Consider the following 17287-nt stretch of genomic DNA (forward strand, 5'->3'; position numbering starts at 1 on the left):
TCCGATATATCTACTGCGAAGATGACCAGCTCTGGTATCTCTACAGCGAAGATGACTGCCTCCGATATCACTATTGTGAAGATGACCAGCTCTGGTATCTCTACAGCGAAGATGACTGCCTCCGATATATCTACTGTGAAGATGACCTCCCCCGATATCTCTACTGTGAAGATGACTGCCTCCGATATATCTACTGCGAAGATGACCAGCTCTGGTATCTCTACAGCGAAGATGACTGCCTCCGATATATCTACTGCGAAGATGACCAGCTCTGGTATCTCTACAGCGAAGATGACTGCCTCCGATATATCTACTGTGAAGATGACCTCCCCCGATATCTCTACTGTGAAGATGACCTCCCCCGATATCTCTACTGTGAAGATGACCAGCTCTGGTATCTCTACAGCGAAGATGACTGCCTCCGATATATCTACTGTGAAGATGACCAGCTCTGGTATCTCTACAGCGAAGATGACTGCCTCCGATATATCTACTGTGAAGATGACCAGCTCTGGTATCTCTACAGCGAAGATGACTGCCTCCGATATATCTACTGCGAAGATGACCAGCTCTGGTATCTCTACAGCGAAGATGACTGCCTCCGATATATCTACTGTGAAGATGACCAGCTCTGGTATCTCTACAGCGAAGATGACTGCCTCCGATATATCTACTGTGAAGATGACCAGCTCTGGTATCTCTACAGCGAAGATGACTGCCTCCGATATATCTACTGCGAAGATGACCAGCTCTGGTATCTCTACAGCGAAGATGACTGCCTCCGATATCACTATTGTGAAGATGACCAGCTCTGGTATCTCTACAGCGAAGATGACTGCCTCCGATATATCTACTGTGAAGATGACCTCCCCCGATATCTCTACTGTGAAGATGACTGCCTCCGATATATCTACTGCGAAGATGACCAGCTCTGGTATCTCTACAGCGAAGATGACTGCCTCCGATATATCTACTGCGAAGATGACCAGCTCTGGTATCTCTACAGCGAAGATGACTGCCTCCGATATATCTACTGTGAAGATGACCTCCCCCGATATCTCTACTGTGAAGATGACCTCCCCCGATATCTCTACTGTGAAGATGACTGCCTCCGATATCACTATTGTGAAGGTGACCGGCTCCTATGTCACCACTGTGAAGACCATAGAAATCTCAGATACAGAGGAAGAAGAACCCAGTAAGTCTGAATTGTGAAGCATGGAACATGCTAATCTGTTTTATTTTATACTTCTTTTTGTCACACATTTCCATTTTTTTGTTCGTGATCATATCAATGTTAATGTTAAAAGCCTCAAATTATACAGATTTAAACACCAAAAGCGAAAAATAATATGAATTGTTTGAACATATAATGGAGATAATTTATCTCAAGATAGTTCATTGAATGACTCGAATATTGCATCAAACAATAATTTCTGTTGTTTCATTGCCACCTACGCCAAAAGAAATGTTATATGTCTTACGTGTTCATACATTGAATTTTGTGTTTTCAGTTCTGACCATCACTCTAAGCGTGGGTGGAGGAACGTTGTCGGTCATTTTAATGGTCATAGCTGCAGTCATAGGAAAGAAAAGGAAATGTGTGAAATGCTATAGAGACCGGGACCCTCCGTACAGATCCCTAGATAGGGCATCCGAAATCGAAATGGTGATACCTAACATCACCTACGATGCTCAGTCAATGAGCCTTTCGATTAATGACTCGACAGAACATTTGTGTGAGACTCCGTCGCCAGTTGTCACACGAAGCAAAAAGCTAAAACAAGAAAGTTTGGACTGATATATTAGTATTATCAAAATGTTTACAGCTTAATATATAAGTGTTGTTTTTTTTTTAATTTGCATGTCGTATTTAATAATGAGATATTTTTTTTCAGAAATATCACATAATTCTTTTTTTTTAATATCCTGGAACATCATAAAAGTAGCTTCGTTGTAATCTCACACTTTATCTATTTCGTTGTGTTCTACTGACATTAAGAGGTTTTGTGAAATGAAAAAAAAGGGAGTTAAATTTGAGAATATACATAGAAGCTGCTATGGTGGATCGGGGTGATATTTAATTTGAATGATACCGTGACTGCTACAGGATTGTTGTAAAGAACGGTGTGCTTGACGTAATTACTCAAGTTTATCTGGCACTACAATTTAGTAGTTCCCAGATTGACTTGTGACTGTATAATATAGCAATCAAAAAAGTTAATATGGATTGTTAGCAGTAGCAGTCAACATCATTCAAAAAATGTACGAAGAGAATGACTGTCAAGCTAACTTGACTTTACGATTCATGGTACAGTTGTTTAAAGTTCCTATAAAAATGTACAGGGAATGCCCGTCAAGCTAACTTGACTTTACGAATCAAGTACAGAGATTTAAAGGTCCTTGTATCTGACCGGTTGATGCATCTACGGCGTAGTGGAATGTTATCACTGTTTGGAGAGTGCCAGGCATTTCATTCACAATTTTGTAAACATTCGTCACACACGCACGTACACATGTGTATGGTATGCGTACTAAGACCTTTATAAGATCCTGAGAGTTGTGTCCCTTTGAGTAGAATTTTGAAGGAAAACATTTTATTTATTTCCAGATGACTAGCAACTTCATCTGCTCCTGGTGTGCCCTCGATGGATTTATTTCCTATGAAGATTATAGAGAGCATGAAAATACTCATTTTAACATTGACTTTATGAATGGCGTGCAAAGGGAATACGTCTGTTCCTTTTGTCCGTGGGGTCATTTCATGGACTATGATGAATATTGTCACCATGAAAGATCTCACGAAGATATTAGGGCACTAAGCTGCATAGAACAACCACCGCCGAGGAGAAGAGGATTTTTTATGGAGCATGCCGTTAACCAGTCATCAGTGCCAACCCCCAGTCAGTCACCAATGCCAGGGCCTAGTCATGTACAGTCCCCTCAACGACGTGGATCACAGCTACAGACAGGAGGGGGGAGCGAAGGTGACACTACATTTAGTTATGATATGGTTAAAATCAAGGAAAGAACTTTTAAGAACTCTGCTAAAGATACACATTACGAAGTCACTTTCGATGGCAAAAATAATGGAACAAAATTATCTGAGCTATATAAGCAATTAGAGAACATGTTCGATGACGTCATTGCACGGTCAGCTGAAGGTATTGACGGGTCCGACCTAGGAAGGGTTTTAATACACCATAATGGGTTGAACAATCCTATCGTGGTGCCCCTTCAACCCATTAACAGACTGAGTGGGCATAGCGTCATGGAACATGTCGAAAAAGTTTTAAACAGCAATGAAGAATTATCTGTAAACGATAGCATCCGTATAGATGTGGGTACTATTCAAATACCAACAGGTGGAAGAGGCAAGAAAATAATATCTATCAAAAATGCTGTTAAAAACAAACGTAGTATTATAGAAATACGGAACAATGATAATACATGTCTGTCTAGAGCAATTGTCATGGCATTTCTGAGTGCAAATCAAGTAACAACCAAAGTATGGAATGAAATGATACAAAATGAAAACGATCCTACAATTTCACTAGAAGAATTAATTTGGAAGTATAAAGTATGTCCCGTATGGTATTTCAAGAAACTTAGGAATCCTAAGGAATGTGGAAATCGATTAGACACATTGAACTTTTTGGTTTTGAGTAGTGTAAGACTTGTAGGGGTTGATCGAAAATTTACTTTAAATGATATAAGTACGTTTGAAGAATATTTAGATGTAGATGTCTTAGTTGTGTGTGCATCCATGGGGAACAACTTTTATAGAGTGCCCTCTGAAGACAGTTCTAGACAAAGGATATTTATCTATTTTGTGAATGATTCTCATTTTCATCCCATTTCAAACATACAGGGTTTCTTTGGTGCATCAAAATTCTGTGAACGATGTCTGAAAGCATACCAAAATAAGCACCAGTGTTCAGTGAGTTGCTTTGTATGTACCTCAAAAAAATGCCATGACGATGATGCAGATAAACAGGGATTTGTTAGTTGTCGTCATTGTCACATGACATGTAAATCACTGGCTTGTTTAAATCGACATCTGCAAAAGAAATCTCGTAAGAATAATTCAAAATTAATTTCGAATTGTAATTTGATTTGGAAGTGTACAAATTGTAAACATGTACTTGACACTGAAAAACGCGACCCTAAACAACATATGTGTGGGGAGTATAAATGCAAGGGATGTACCGAATATGTAGACTCCAGTCATCTCGGTTACATTAGAGCCCTGGACCCTCGTAAACAAAGGTCTAAATATATTTTTTTCGATTTTGAGTGCAGTCAATCTGACGACATTATTACATGTAAGAGTGGTTACACCATCAGACGCGACCCTGACTGTAAGACATGTAAACATGACACAAGACCCCTGTAAAATGTGTCTCCGTTGCTCGAATTGTCAACAAACGTGGTGTAACAAACGTCAGCATACACCAAACTTGGCAATCGCTCAAATGACGTGTGAGCTTTGCATTGACACTGACCTAACACAAAGTAGTAAATGTGTAGGATGCGGATCAAGATGTCATAAATGTAATAAATATAACAGGAAAGAAAAATGTTTCGAGGTCAGCCCCTGTGAAGGTTGTGGCTTACGGGAAGTCATCTTTAGGGGTAGTTCAACCAATGTAGACTTTTGTCAATGGCTTTTTAACGAGGGACACAAAGACTTTACAGTCATTGAACACAACATGAAGGGGTATGACGGGTACTTTTTATTGGAGTATTTAATAGACAATTCGCTACGCCCCGACAATATTATATATGCCGGTTCTAAAATAATAATAATGTCCATGACAGTAGGTAGAGGACTCAACATTCGAATTCTTGATTCTTTGAATTTTTTTCCGATGAAATTATCTCAACTACCTGATGCTTTCACGTTAACAGAATTAAAGAAAGGATATTTTCCTCATTTCTTTAACACAGGGGGGAATCAAACATATGTGGGTACTTATCCAGCAGCTCACTACTACGGTTCAGATTACATGAACACAAAAGATAGAGAAGATTTTATCAAATGGCACCACCAGAAAATAGATAACAAAGAGATATTTGACTTTGGTAGAGAAATAGTGGAGTACTGTCGTAGTGACGTAGACATACTCCGACATGCATGTCTAAAATTTCGCGAAATATTGATGAGCGTAACAGGGGGCGTGACGGACACCGACTGTGACCTTGTGAGTGACGGAATAGATCCTTTTAATGATGTTACCATAGCAGGGGTCTGTTCTAAAGTGTACAGGACGAAATTTCTAAAAGAGAAGTGGGAAGTTAAACTCGAATGTGACGGTGTATTAACAGACTGGATACCTGCCGTAAAGCAAGACGGTAAATTAAAAGTGTGTCTTAATGGTACGTGGCTCAACGAAAAAACAGCTCAAGATAAAGGCTATATTATTTCGAAACGGCGCTTCATCAACTCTCCCCTTGCACAAGTACCATCTTGTGGTTATACAAAGCGAGATAATTTCTCCGAGGTTTCCATAAAGTGGTTGGAATGGTGTATGCACAACAGTGTGAAAGCTGGTTGTCCGATACACATACGACACGCATTAAATGGAGGAGAAGTCCGTATTCCAGGGTCAAATTACAGAGTAGATGGGTATCAAGGTCAAGTAAACAACTGTAACATGGCTCAAAAAGGAGGAACGGTGTACGAGTTTCTTGGTTGTTTTTGGCATGGTTGTAGAACGTAAACTCTGTAAACGTAAAGTTTACGTTTACATCTTCGCAGTAGATATATCGGATTCAGTCATCTTCGCTGTAGAGATACCAGAGCTGGTCATCTTCGCAGTAGATATATCGGATTCAGTCATCTTCGCTGTAGAGATACCAGAGCTGGTCATCTTCACAATAGTGATATCGGAGGCAGTCATCTTCGCTGTAGAGATACCAGAGCTGGTCATCTTCGCAGTAGATATATCGGATTCAGTCATCTTCGCTGTAGAGATACCAGAGCTGGTCATCTTCGCAGTAGATATATCGGAGGCAGTCATCTTCGCTGTAGAGATACCAGAGCTGGTCATCTTCACAATAGTGATATCGGAGGCAGTCATCTTCGCTGTAGAGATACCAGAGCTGGTCATCTTCGCAGTAGATATATCGGAGGCAGTCATCTTCGCTGTAGAGATACCAGAGCTGGTCATCTTCGCGGTAGAGATATCTGAGTCAGTCACCTTTGCAGTAGAGATACCAGAGCTGGTCATCTTCGCGGTAGAGATATCTGAGTCAGTCACCTTTGCAGTAGAGATACCAGAGCGGGCCTTTGTTACCTCAACAGTAGTAGAGGCTGATTTGTTCTGTGCAGTGGTTCCATCTGGAAATGAAATGGAGAATAGTTATTTTGTTATGCATTAAAACAAATTAATCTGGTTTTATTTTTTTAAATGTAATGAAGAATGATTATCTTGTTCTGCGTTAAAACAACATATTGAGATGGGGTTTTTTTTTACAAAAGAATCGAGAATCGTTTAAAGCAACTGTTGACTTTTAAAAAATAATACTTGATTCATCAATTAAAAATAACAAACAAAATACTTACCGCACTTTTTCTTCTGCATGCCATATTTGATCGTCAAATAGGGATCACACTGGAAGGTGTTAAACATCCTCTTGTCGTAAGTAAAAATCTGCGTGTTCACATTGGACTCCACGCGATGAATTGTTGGGAGAATTTAATCTCAGTCTTAGTGTCATAGATTGGGACCATTCGGGGTCCCACCTTTTGTCAATCCTGATACATTGACAACTGTTGCACAGATATGATGTGGCACTTTGTTTTTTACAACATCTTGAAACGTTTTCGCAAGTAGTACACGATGTTCCTTCAAGGATGGTACAAAGTATGAACACTAATTTTACATCCATAGTGTCTGGAGAGAATTTTTGAAATGACTATTAATTCTATCTAGATAGAGGGTTGCTGTATCTGTATTTATTTTAGATGACACCTATTAATTATTGTCCTAGATATCTGTCGTGAAAAATTCTCATGTTTCATTTGTAAAAGCTTTGTTTTTAAATTAGAACAGATTTCTACCAGGGTGTTCTGCCCTTCTATTATCATATGATGACCTTGTGTCATGTTTCAGAGGACAGTATGGAGGGGGACTGTATTTGTTTTAGATTGTTCAGACATAGATATGTCATCACCTCCCCCATTTGTCATCACCTCCCCCCTTTCCCTTTGTTTGTGGACACTGTTGAAAAAGTATATAGGCTTCAACACCCCAATGATTTACTATGTTTTTCGTATCAATATTGATTAAAAAAACATTTATGGTGTCAGTTGGTCTGTTGACTTGTTTTTTCATATCAGAGAGACTGTGCAGACCTTCCGAATCTCACCTGGATTTGTCCGTATCCTTTCTCCTTGGATATTAAATTACCACTTGACCAACAACTAATTGCCTTACTATCAAGGGTTTCGTGCAAACATGTGTTCAAAGTTCTCCCTCCTTAGCACTAAAAGCAAATGGATTTTACCAATTAATCTTATGATTAAAAATATTATTCTTTCTCTTAAAACAGATCAGTAAAAATCAATATACAAATTGTATGAAAAGCATCTGTTTTACCATTTCAATGTTAGGGTTGAAAGTATTCTTTTCTCTTGAATCTCAGCAAAATCAATAGAAACTTCACGCAACATTACTATACTTTCAAAGTTTTAAAAAACATCAGATGGTTTTCATTTTTGACCAATCATTTTCCAACTAAAATTGCATCTGGTGGTATTAAACATTCTTTTAGACTAATATATAAGGCTATTGATAATTTCACTCATACCGAACATTTTCATCAGTTCTGTAAGGATGTGTTCTCAAATCACTGACACAAAACTTGTCAAAGTTGTAGAAGAATTTGGGGAACTCGACTCTTCCGCAGTGGGTGTGGATCCTTTTGAAAAGTTACTAAGGTAAATATCCTTGATAGTTTTTTGTTAAAACTACATGAAAAATGTATTTCTGTTGCTTGTAAAAGGTGATGTTTTAATTATTTTTTGCCAATTTTTGACATAATTCGTATGTATCCTTCCACATGTATGCTTGTTTATTGCAGTGGGAGTATGGACATGACGAGTGAATGGGATACATCCCTCATGCTCAATGACCATAGCACTCCTGTTACAGATACCCGCATAGTCATTTCCGATGACAACACAACTTCAAAAGATACTCCCATCATAATTTCCGATGAGCCGGAAATGCATCAGAAGGAGTATCATGTGTAAGTATCCAGTTATATAGTAACTTTCATTTCACATTTAGGGTCGTTAAGCTAATCAAACTTAGATGTGAGAGTGTTTTCCAAATGTCTGATAACAGTTTATCATATATATTCTCCAGTTACTAAAACATTATTCTTATTTTATTGTATTTCCAGTACTTCTTATATATATTATGTGATTGTATTTGTGATTTTTTGTGTTTTGATAAAGGGGCGAATTGCCTCGAAAATTTAACAAACCTTATTGTTTACACTGTTTGAATTACTTCTTTGCCCCATATATATATATGTAACATTAAGACTTTATTGTGCCTTGCTAAAACATAATCATATCATATATTCAAGTGAGCGTGTGTCTCATAGAATGATGTTTCACTGATTATTTCATCAATGATGGGAGATATTTTTTGAATTTGTATTTCTATTTGAAATCTCTCTAACTTTAACACAACTGTTTTGTAGGAGACTTTTGGAGCGACGAAAGGAAGACCTCCTCTTCCAAGATCACTCCTGTGAGGAGGAACTGAGGCGGCTCCGGGAGAGGAAAAACAAAATCTATATGGAGCTGCAAACCTTGCAGAGTGTGATTCAGGAGGTGAAAGCCGCCACAAAGTGAACAAAAGATTTTGGCAAAGTGCAATGACAAACACTGTTATGTTTTTAAAAGGATTTTGTTTGGTGTATGCGATCGGATTCTGGAGGAACTGAGGCGGCTCCGGGAGAGGAAAAACAAAATCTCCATGGAGCTGCAAACCTTGCAGAGTGTGATTCAGGAGGTGAAAGCCGCCACAAAGTGAACAAAAGATTTTGGCAAAGTGCAATGACAAACACTGTTATGTTTTAAAAGGATTTTGTTTGGTGTATACGATCGGATTCTTTTCATGGTAATGTAAATCATTAATATTTTTAGGTTAAATGGTGCATAATTTTCCAAATAGAATGCTAACAGGAATAAAAATGTAAAAAAAAAACTTACCTTTAGTCTTGCTTTATTTCTTTTAAATCTTCAAGGAAGTTGTATCCTCTGCTGTGACTGAACGCTTTTTTTAAGAAGACACTGATCTTACACTATCAGAAAATCACTAATGATTGAGTTGTATGGTCGCATTGTATTTTTTATATCACATTTTGTCTTTTTAAAGTCATTGTCTATTATCACAGGTGTTCCTCAAACAAAGGCTATTGTCTCACAGGTGTTCGCTTTTTTTTTCAAACAAAGAAATGTCAAATAGGTCACTCGATCAATCAATAGACCATAACGTCAATGGACCGTGAGGTCAATGGTCAATGGACTGTGAGGTTAATTGACCGTGAGGTTAATTGACCTTGGGGTTAATGGACCGTGAAGTTAATTGACCTTGAGGTTAATGGACCGTGAAGTTAATTGACCTTGAGGTTAATGGACCGTGAAGTTAAACAATAGATTCTTTTGTTCTCTATTGTTCTAGATCTTTAAGTTCATATACACTACTTGCGTGTTGTCTTTTACTGAAGAAAATTGATATATATAAGATAATTTCATACTATATATATATCACAAGCTGTTTCTTTTTTACAGTCTATCCAATGGAAAGCAAATGCTGGATATAGGAGGGAAAGTGTCTGTCCTGATTAGGACAAACTCCTATGTATTTACCGAGACAGGGAGGAAGAAGGTAATTATAATAACTGAATCTGTGGTTTATGGGTTATTATCATATGCGACTTAATTATAGAACCATAACACATTAATTCTGTAACACAAGAAATAATCCGTCTACCAGCTGCTTTACATGTGTTGTTTATATATGGGTTTGAATCAGCATTACTGTTCACCACTTACAATTAGATATGCAAGACAATTCCATTGTACACTGGGAAAACAGTAGAGTCAAGGCAGGATGCATTATTTAACTGTATAGCAAAAACAGATTATAGTCAAGCTATTTTGATACTGATAATAATACAGTACCTAATTTCTGATTTAAAGTCTATTGAAAAGACATGTCTGAGATCCTTGAAGAAGTTTGGTTTTGTTTTGTTAGGTTCATTTCGTTTAACGTCCTATTAACAGCTAAGGTCATTTAGCGTGCGTGCGACATGTATGCGTGTGGTAAGTGCGTATGTGTGCTTTGGGAGGCTGCGGTATGTCCCTGTTAAGTCTCCTTGTGATAGGCCGGAACTTTTGCCGATTTACAGTGCTACCTCACCGAAGCATACTGCTGAAGACACCCAGCAGCACACCCCAACCGGTCACATTATACGGACAACGGGCCAACCAGTCGTTCCCCTCCAAATATGCTGAACGCTTAGCAGGAGTAGCAACTACCATTTTTAAAGACTCTGGTATGTCTCGGCTAGGGGACAGAACCCAGTCTTCCTCACAGGGGCGAACGCTCGACTAAAAGCCAAAAGTGAGGCATTGTGTCAAGGGAGACATTAGGTAGAAGAAATATGTTAAAAAGGAAAAGATAAGATCCCAAGTTTAGTCGCCTCTTACGATCATGCAATTGGGGCAGCGGGTACAATGCTTACACCCTACCTGCAGGGCAGGGGCCAATACTTGTTAATAGCATTCCAACAATACCATGTCATTGTGGTATTGGGTGGACTAATAGCAGTTATCCTGATGGTGTCACCAAATTTAGTAGGATGCTTATTATTTATACAGAAATTGCACATGTGGCTTGTAATGTTCACATTCGTTTATGTGTTGCATGATTGTGTAAACTAGAATGGGATGAGGGAAAGAAGTTCGGTCTCCATGTGTACGGTTCTGAGACAGTTGCTGGATATGAAATAGGGTGGATGTTTGTGAATCAAGTTCTTAGTTCTAAGATAACTTGATCTGGTTTCTGTAAAAACATTCCATCAACCTACAAGAGGCGTTGTGTCAATTCAAAAGGGTTTATGGATCCCGGTGTATTCTTGAAATGGTGGTTTCGTTGATGGCACAAAGGTAGGAATAGGTTTCAGAAATGCCAATGTTGACCCAATTAAACAATCAGAGGACACCGTTATACATGAAACATTACACAGAAGATTGGATAGATGTTTCATAACCCAAAGTAGAGATATATTACCCAATGTGTTGACAACTTGTGGAGAACGCATGTTTTATTTGGGGAGTATTTTTGCTGATGAGAAGTATTTAAAAGATGACAGATTAACTGAAGAAGTTAACCATGCAAGAACAGAAACACTTTTACAGATTTTCCCTGTGGAGGCACTTCCTTCTCTCAAGCGCTTTCTTGGTGAAATGCCTGATATAGAAAAGGATGCTTATGCCAAATTGTTGATAATGTTATCCTTAACAGCTCCTTTATCTATTGTCATTCCAAACAATGTAGTGTCAGAACTACGTCAACTTTTGGCACATATCAGTGATGCTGTTCCACACCCAGGTGGGGACCAGTTTTTTTTAATTCTGTCATGTACAAGTTGCGTTTCTTTTGTCCGGAAGTTAGAACATTAATTGCAAACTCTATGTATTGTAATTTTGATAGACATGGTAAACATGTTTTACCTAATGATATCATGTCCTTAGTCGGACATATTTTGAACCGTGTATCATCTGTAGAAATGTATCCTTCAGAGCAAGTTTCAGAGCAGGCAGGTACATACAACCCTCTAAAAATATGGCAGAGCCTACTACTTTTCATCAAGTGGTTGTTCAATTAGAAACATTCGTAAATTTACAAGAGATGAAGGAAAGACCAGCAGGAATACAGTTGCGGATGATAACCTAATGACTTTCGTTACAAGTTGTTTTCTAAAGTACAGGTATCTGCCAGGGGATCCACCTCTTTATTTTTGTGGTTTTGTCCATCTCATGGTCATTGCTATGGGTTTCATATGGCATATGCAGAGGGAAGAAAAGATCCAGGAGCAACAACTACCATTTTTGAAGACTGGTATGTCACGGCTAGGGGACAGAACCCAAAGCCTTCCTCACAGCGGCGAACGCTCAACTAAAGGCCAACAGTGAGGCATTATCAAGGGAGTCATTTGGAGAAAGTTGTTACGAAAGAGGAGAAAAAGATAAGAGCCCAAATGTATTCGCCTCTTACGATCATGCAATGGGGACAGCAGGTACAATTCTTACGCCATACCTGCAGGGCAGACTTGCAGGAGTATTGTTTGAATAGAGAAAGTGGATATCATCACATGGTGGGCTATTCAAATCGCCTTGCGTCCCTGGTCCGCCGTCCCTCCGTCCGTAAACAATTCTTGTTATCGCTATTTCTGAGAAAGTACTGAACAGATCTTTCTCAAATTTCATATGTAGGTTGCCCTCGGTCTGTGATTATGCATATTGCATTTTGGGACCGATCAGAAAACAACATGGCCGACAGGCAGCCATCTTGGATTTTGATAATTGAATTTTGTTATCGCTATTTCTCAGAAAGTACTGAAGTGATCTTTCTTAAATTTCATATATAGGTTCCCCTTTATCTGAAGTTATGCATATTGCATTTTGGGACCGATCGGAAAACAGCATGGCCGACAGGCAGCTATCTTGGATTTTGACAATTGAAGTTTGTTATTGCTATTTCTCATAAAGTACTGAAGTGATATTTCTGAAATTTCATATGTAGGTTCCCCTTAGTCTGTAGAATAAAGTTCCGGCCTATCACAAGGAGACTTAACACGAACATACCGCAGCCTCCCACAACACACACACGCATTCACCACACGCATGCATGTCGCACGCACGGGAGGCCGTCCTTAAATGACCTTAGATGTTAATAGAACATGCTACATGTATGCGTGTGGTGAGTGCGTATGTGTGTTTTGGGAGGCTGCGGTATGTTCGTGTTAAGTCTCCTTGTGATAGGCCGGAACTTTTGCCGATTTATAGTGCTACCTCACTGAAGCACACTGCCGAAGACACCCAGTAGCACACCCCACCCGGTCACATTATACTGACAACGGGCCAACCAGTCGTCCCACTCCAAATATGCTGAGCGCTAAGCAGGAGTAGCAACTACCATTTTTAAAGACTCTGGTATGTCTCGGCCAGTAGTCCAAGCAATGAATTTATTTTTGCATTAGAGGTTGGACAAAATTTTTAACAAAGGTTTCTCGACTGAAATAGGTTAAGTAATGGTCCACTAGAACACAGAAAAAAATCCACCCGAATCCCTCCATGGCAAAACCTCGTTTTCGTCCAAAATCCAAGATGGCCGCCATACCATAAGTGCCAATATTCAAATGGACATATCAGGAGGTATAAGGGGACTAGAAATACATTGTAGGTGTCATTTCAGACAAAATTTGAGTTGGTTATTAGTTTGGCGACACATCTGAAGTGATTTAAAATCAAGATTTCTTTTCCAGGATGAAAGTCAATTTGAAATAAGATCAAATTTTGACTCAAATTTTGGCGAAAATTGTGTATATTGATTCCGAGATATTGTTTGTTTCATTTTCAGGTGCTGATCATGATGCAATCTTTGCTTATTATAATGCATAGATAATATATAAATCTTATTCATCTGGCATTTTTTATTTTTGTTTCATAAATATAAGTGTATCTACAGTCTTTGTGTGAGATGCAGCAATATCTTGCTGCTGCTTGGCACAACAAATACACATAATCCTTGGCTCTCATCATCCCTAAATTGTTTGAACTAGAACGTGCCCACCCGTACATGCAGCTTTCATGAATGGACTCTTTCCTGTCAAGAGAACTGATGGTGTCTGGTCAGGGATATTTACGGATCTCTTCATCGAGCAAGTTCTTATGGCCAGCATCAAGTCAAGTGGGGGTCTGACATGTGGGTTTAGCTTAACTGAAAGTGCTCGCCTACTTTTCCTACACTTCGGACCGATATGTGCAGTGGTTAGCAATACCATCTTCGAGAAAGCAGGATTGTCCTTCTAATACCGCTGACGGGCATCGTTACATTGCAAAATCACGTATCCGACATGACACGTCTGATATTCAGAAGCTGATTGAGGTGGTTATTGGACGGGGGCAAGCGGCAGAAGAATCAGTAAACGCAGCTAATGACAAATATGTCGGCAACAAGATTTCTGCTTCCATGGGTGGTAAATCTGTGGCAGGTTACAACTTTTCTCAGAAGAATCAAGTGCATACTCTAGCCTCAGCTGTCCATGTAAAATCAGCGTCTGGTGAGCGAATCGAAATGGACCCCCAGCGTCTGTATCAGCTTCTCCTTGTTACAGGTATCAACGATATTTCTCTTTCTGAACTCTTCAAAAACGAGCTCTACTCATACCCTTCGTAACTCTTTGATAACTATTTGTGTATGCAAACAGGGGACAAATCTGAAATCATAACCATCTCCTGAAGCTTGCTCCTTTTAGAATCACCCGAGACGTGATCGACATGGGATTGCAGTTTGTAATTGATGGGGAAGGCTGCTCCACAAGTTTTCGTGGCCTAAACATGCCAACTACGTCCACGAAAGTTTCGGCCACGCATTGGTGGTATTTGACGAGTACCATAACTCCAGCACCAAGGATGAAGCCCAATGGAGTCGGAAAGGATACGATGTTTGTGTTTCAGTATCAGTGTCTGACAAAATATGCACACTTGCATGTCTTTCTGCGGCTACAAAACCAACAGCTGTCGTTGCTGAAGACCCGATGTATTGTAGCTCCAGGTACTTCATGCAGTTATCAGTGACCACAGCGAAAACCTGTACATGTTGACATCAAGGCAGACGGCTTCTGTCACTAACTTGAAGACTCTGGATTCCTGTCTTGCTGAAGCTTTACTTTTTTCTGCACGCATTTAGTGGATGCGATACCACATCAGGGCCTAATGGATTAGGAAAAGTAACCGTCCTTACCATGTTCAAAGCACTACAACGGTCTTCATCCGTTTCCATGTCTCCATCTTCATCAAAAGATGACATCGAAAGAGCAGGAAAAGATGCATGGCGGCACGAGTGACAAAGTTTCAGCTAAAAGTGGCAACTTCGGCAGGATTCGTTTATCCTAAGAAATCGCCTCCTACCAGCAATGCAACCGCTTATTACAGCCATCGGACATATCATCAGATGCAACCTTGGCGCTATAAGAACATCTCCTCTGATCACTCTGAGGGATGGCAAAAGTCCCCTACGGCTGGTCTTGTACCAATCCTGGTGACTAAGCCAGCTGCACCAGAAAGACTATTTTCAATCATAAGGTGTAACTCCAGTGGAAATCCATTCTAATTAAGATCTAGATGGTCATTCTCACTACGTTACATGAACATCTAGATTTTAATTAGATTGGTGGGAAATATACCCAAAAGCATGCACTTGCTGTAAGAATTGATTGTTATGATGTATACCAGCATGAGGTCAGAACCGAAGCCTCACATGTTTAAACGGACTACCCTCAGACAGCCAGGACGATGAAGACGTGGAGGTAGATGATGATATCGCGGGATGTTAATCTGGATTGGTGCTTAATTAATAACGAACGCCGATATTCAAATAGACATCAATAATATGTATGCTATATCATTTGATTATTAATAGATACAAGTAAAACAGTTAAAACAGTTTGCAACGTTTTTTCATTTGTGTTGTTTCTTCCTCATATCTATCTGACAAAACTGCTGCATTTTACGTTGTAAAGCATGGCTTAAACATAACTTCATCTTACATTTATGATATTTAACTGTTGAGTATATAACTGTTAACTATCAAATGAATGACTGTAAATGGCAAATAGTAATGTCTGGAGACCGATAAAGCGTTACAATACTTATATTTTGATTTATTTTGGTCAAATTTAGCTTGCAACTTCCAAAACAAATATGGAATTGACCTCTGATGACTTTGAAAGTATCACCAAACAATTTGTTACCCTAAAATTAGCTGAAATTGACACCTTAAATGCATTTCTAAGTCACTTAGTTCCAATACTATGACCGTTTGAAAATTGAACCTTCTGTAATGGCGGCCATCTTGGATTTTGGACGAAAACGAGGTTTTACCATAGGGGGATTCGAGTGGATTTTTTTCTGTGTTCTATTGTACCATTACTTAGCCCGTTTCAGTTGAAAAACCTTTGTTAAAAATTTTGTCCAACCTAAGTCATTCATTGCCTGGACTACAGGGGACAGAACCCAAAGCCTTCCTCACAGGGGCGAACGCTCAACTAAAGGCCAAAAGTGAGGCATTGTCAAAGGAGACATTAGGAAGAAGAAAGTTGTTAAGAAAGAACAGAAAAGATAAGATCTCAAATTTAGTCGCCTCTTACGATCATGGAAATCATTGTTGACAGACGGCCATTATCGGTAAATCTCAAATTTCATATATAAGTTCCCTTGTTTGAAAAGTACTGGAGGGATGTTTCTCAATTTACACAGATTAGTAAGAGGAAGGGAAATGAACTCCAATGAACTTAACCAGCATGACCTGATTGCCTAAGATATCGAACAAGTCGTTGATGAGTGGAGAATGCCTTGTGTGTGTATGTTGTGTTATTTTTCTATTTAATTTTGTTATCATTTTTCAGTGTATCTGTATTCGCATCTAAAACTGGTCACATATGTGTAATTTATAGGTACTTGTTAGCATTTGGCTACTTTGGCATGATTATATGTTGCTCTGGGCTGATCGTATACTCTCAATCCAGTGCTGCTACAGGTTATACATATGAAAATGGGTAGCTTGTATACTGTTTGTATACGACAGCAACGCATTGTATGGCTTCAATATTGTACTTCGATCTGCTACTTAGAGGATAAATGACGAATTTATTTTGAACATGACTGAAATGTTGTTGTTACTATCTATGAATGTTGAACAAAACCCTGGCCCACATAATATAAAAATAGCTTGTCTAAATGTTAGATCCCTGCGAAATAAGATTGATATAATAGAAGCAGGGGTGAATTCCTACAATATCATTTGTTTAACTGAAACCCATTTAACTAATGTAATTTTAGATGAAGATATCAAAATTGATTCTTATAATGCTCATCGTAAAGATAGATTTACTGGCTTTGGAGGAGGTGTAATGATATATTATAAAAATACAGTTAAAACTTCTAGAAGAAGGGACTTCGAAAGGGATGGTCTTG

At 38.9% G+C, this 17287-nt stretch overlaps 1 protein-coding gene across 1 annotated transcript; it reads right to left on the reverse strand.

Moving 5' to 3' along the window:
* Positions 1-5722: 5722 nt before the first annotated feature.
* On the reverse strand, positions 5723-7218 carry LOC117341245. Its single transcript, XM_033903098.1, has 2 exons — positions 6569-7218; positions 5723-6343 (listed from the first exon to the last, which is right to left on the reverse strand). The coding sequence occupies exons 1-2, from the start codon at positions 6633-6635 to the stop codon at positions 5748-5750; spliced, it is 663 nt and encodes a 220-aa protein (XP_033758989.1). The 5' UTR covers positions 6636-7218; the 3' UTR covers positions 5723-5747.
* Between the last annotated feature and the right edge of the window lie 10069 nt (positions 7219-17287).

Source organism: Pecten maximus, chromosome 13 (genome assembly GCF_902652985.1).
Source record: "Pecten maximus chromosome 13, xPecMax1.1, whole genome shotgun sequence".
Taxonomy (NCBI): domain Eukaryota; kingdom Metazoa; phylum Mollusca; class Bivalvia; order Pectinida; family Pectinidae; genus Pecten; species Pecten maximus.

Bases quoted from the DNA above. Each gene is read 5' to 3' on its own strand.
- LOC117341245 (XM_033903098.1), bottom strand. From the start codon at position 6,635: ATGTTTAACACCTTCCAGTGTGATCCCTATTTGACGATCAAATATGGC. The intron at 6,344-6,568 runs GTAAGTATTTTG...TTTCATTTCCAG, and splicing joins CATGCAGAAGAAAAAGTGCG to ATGGAACCACTGCACAGAAC.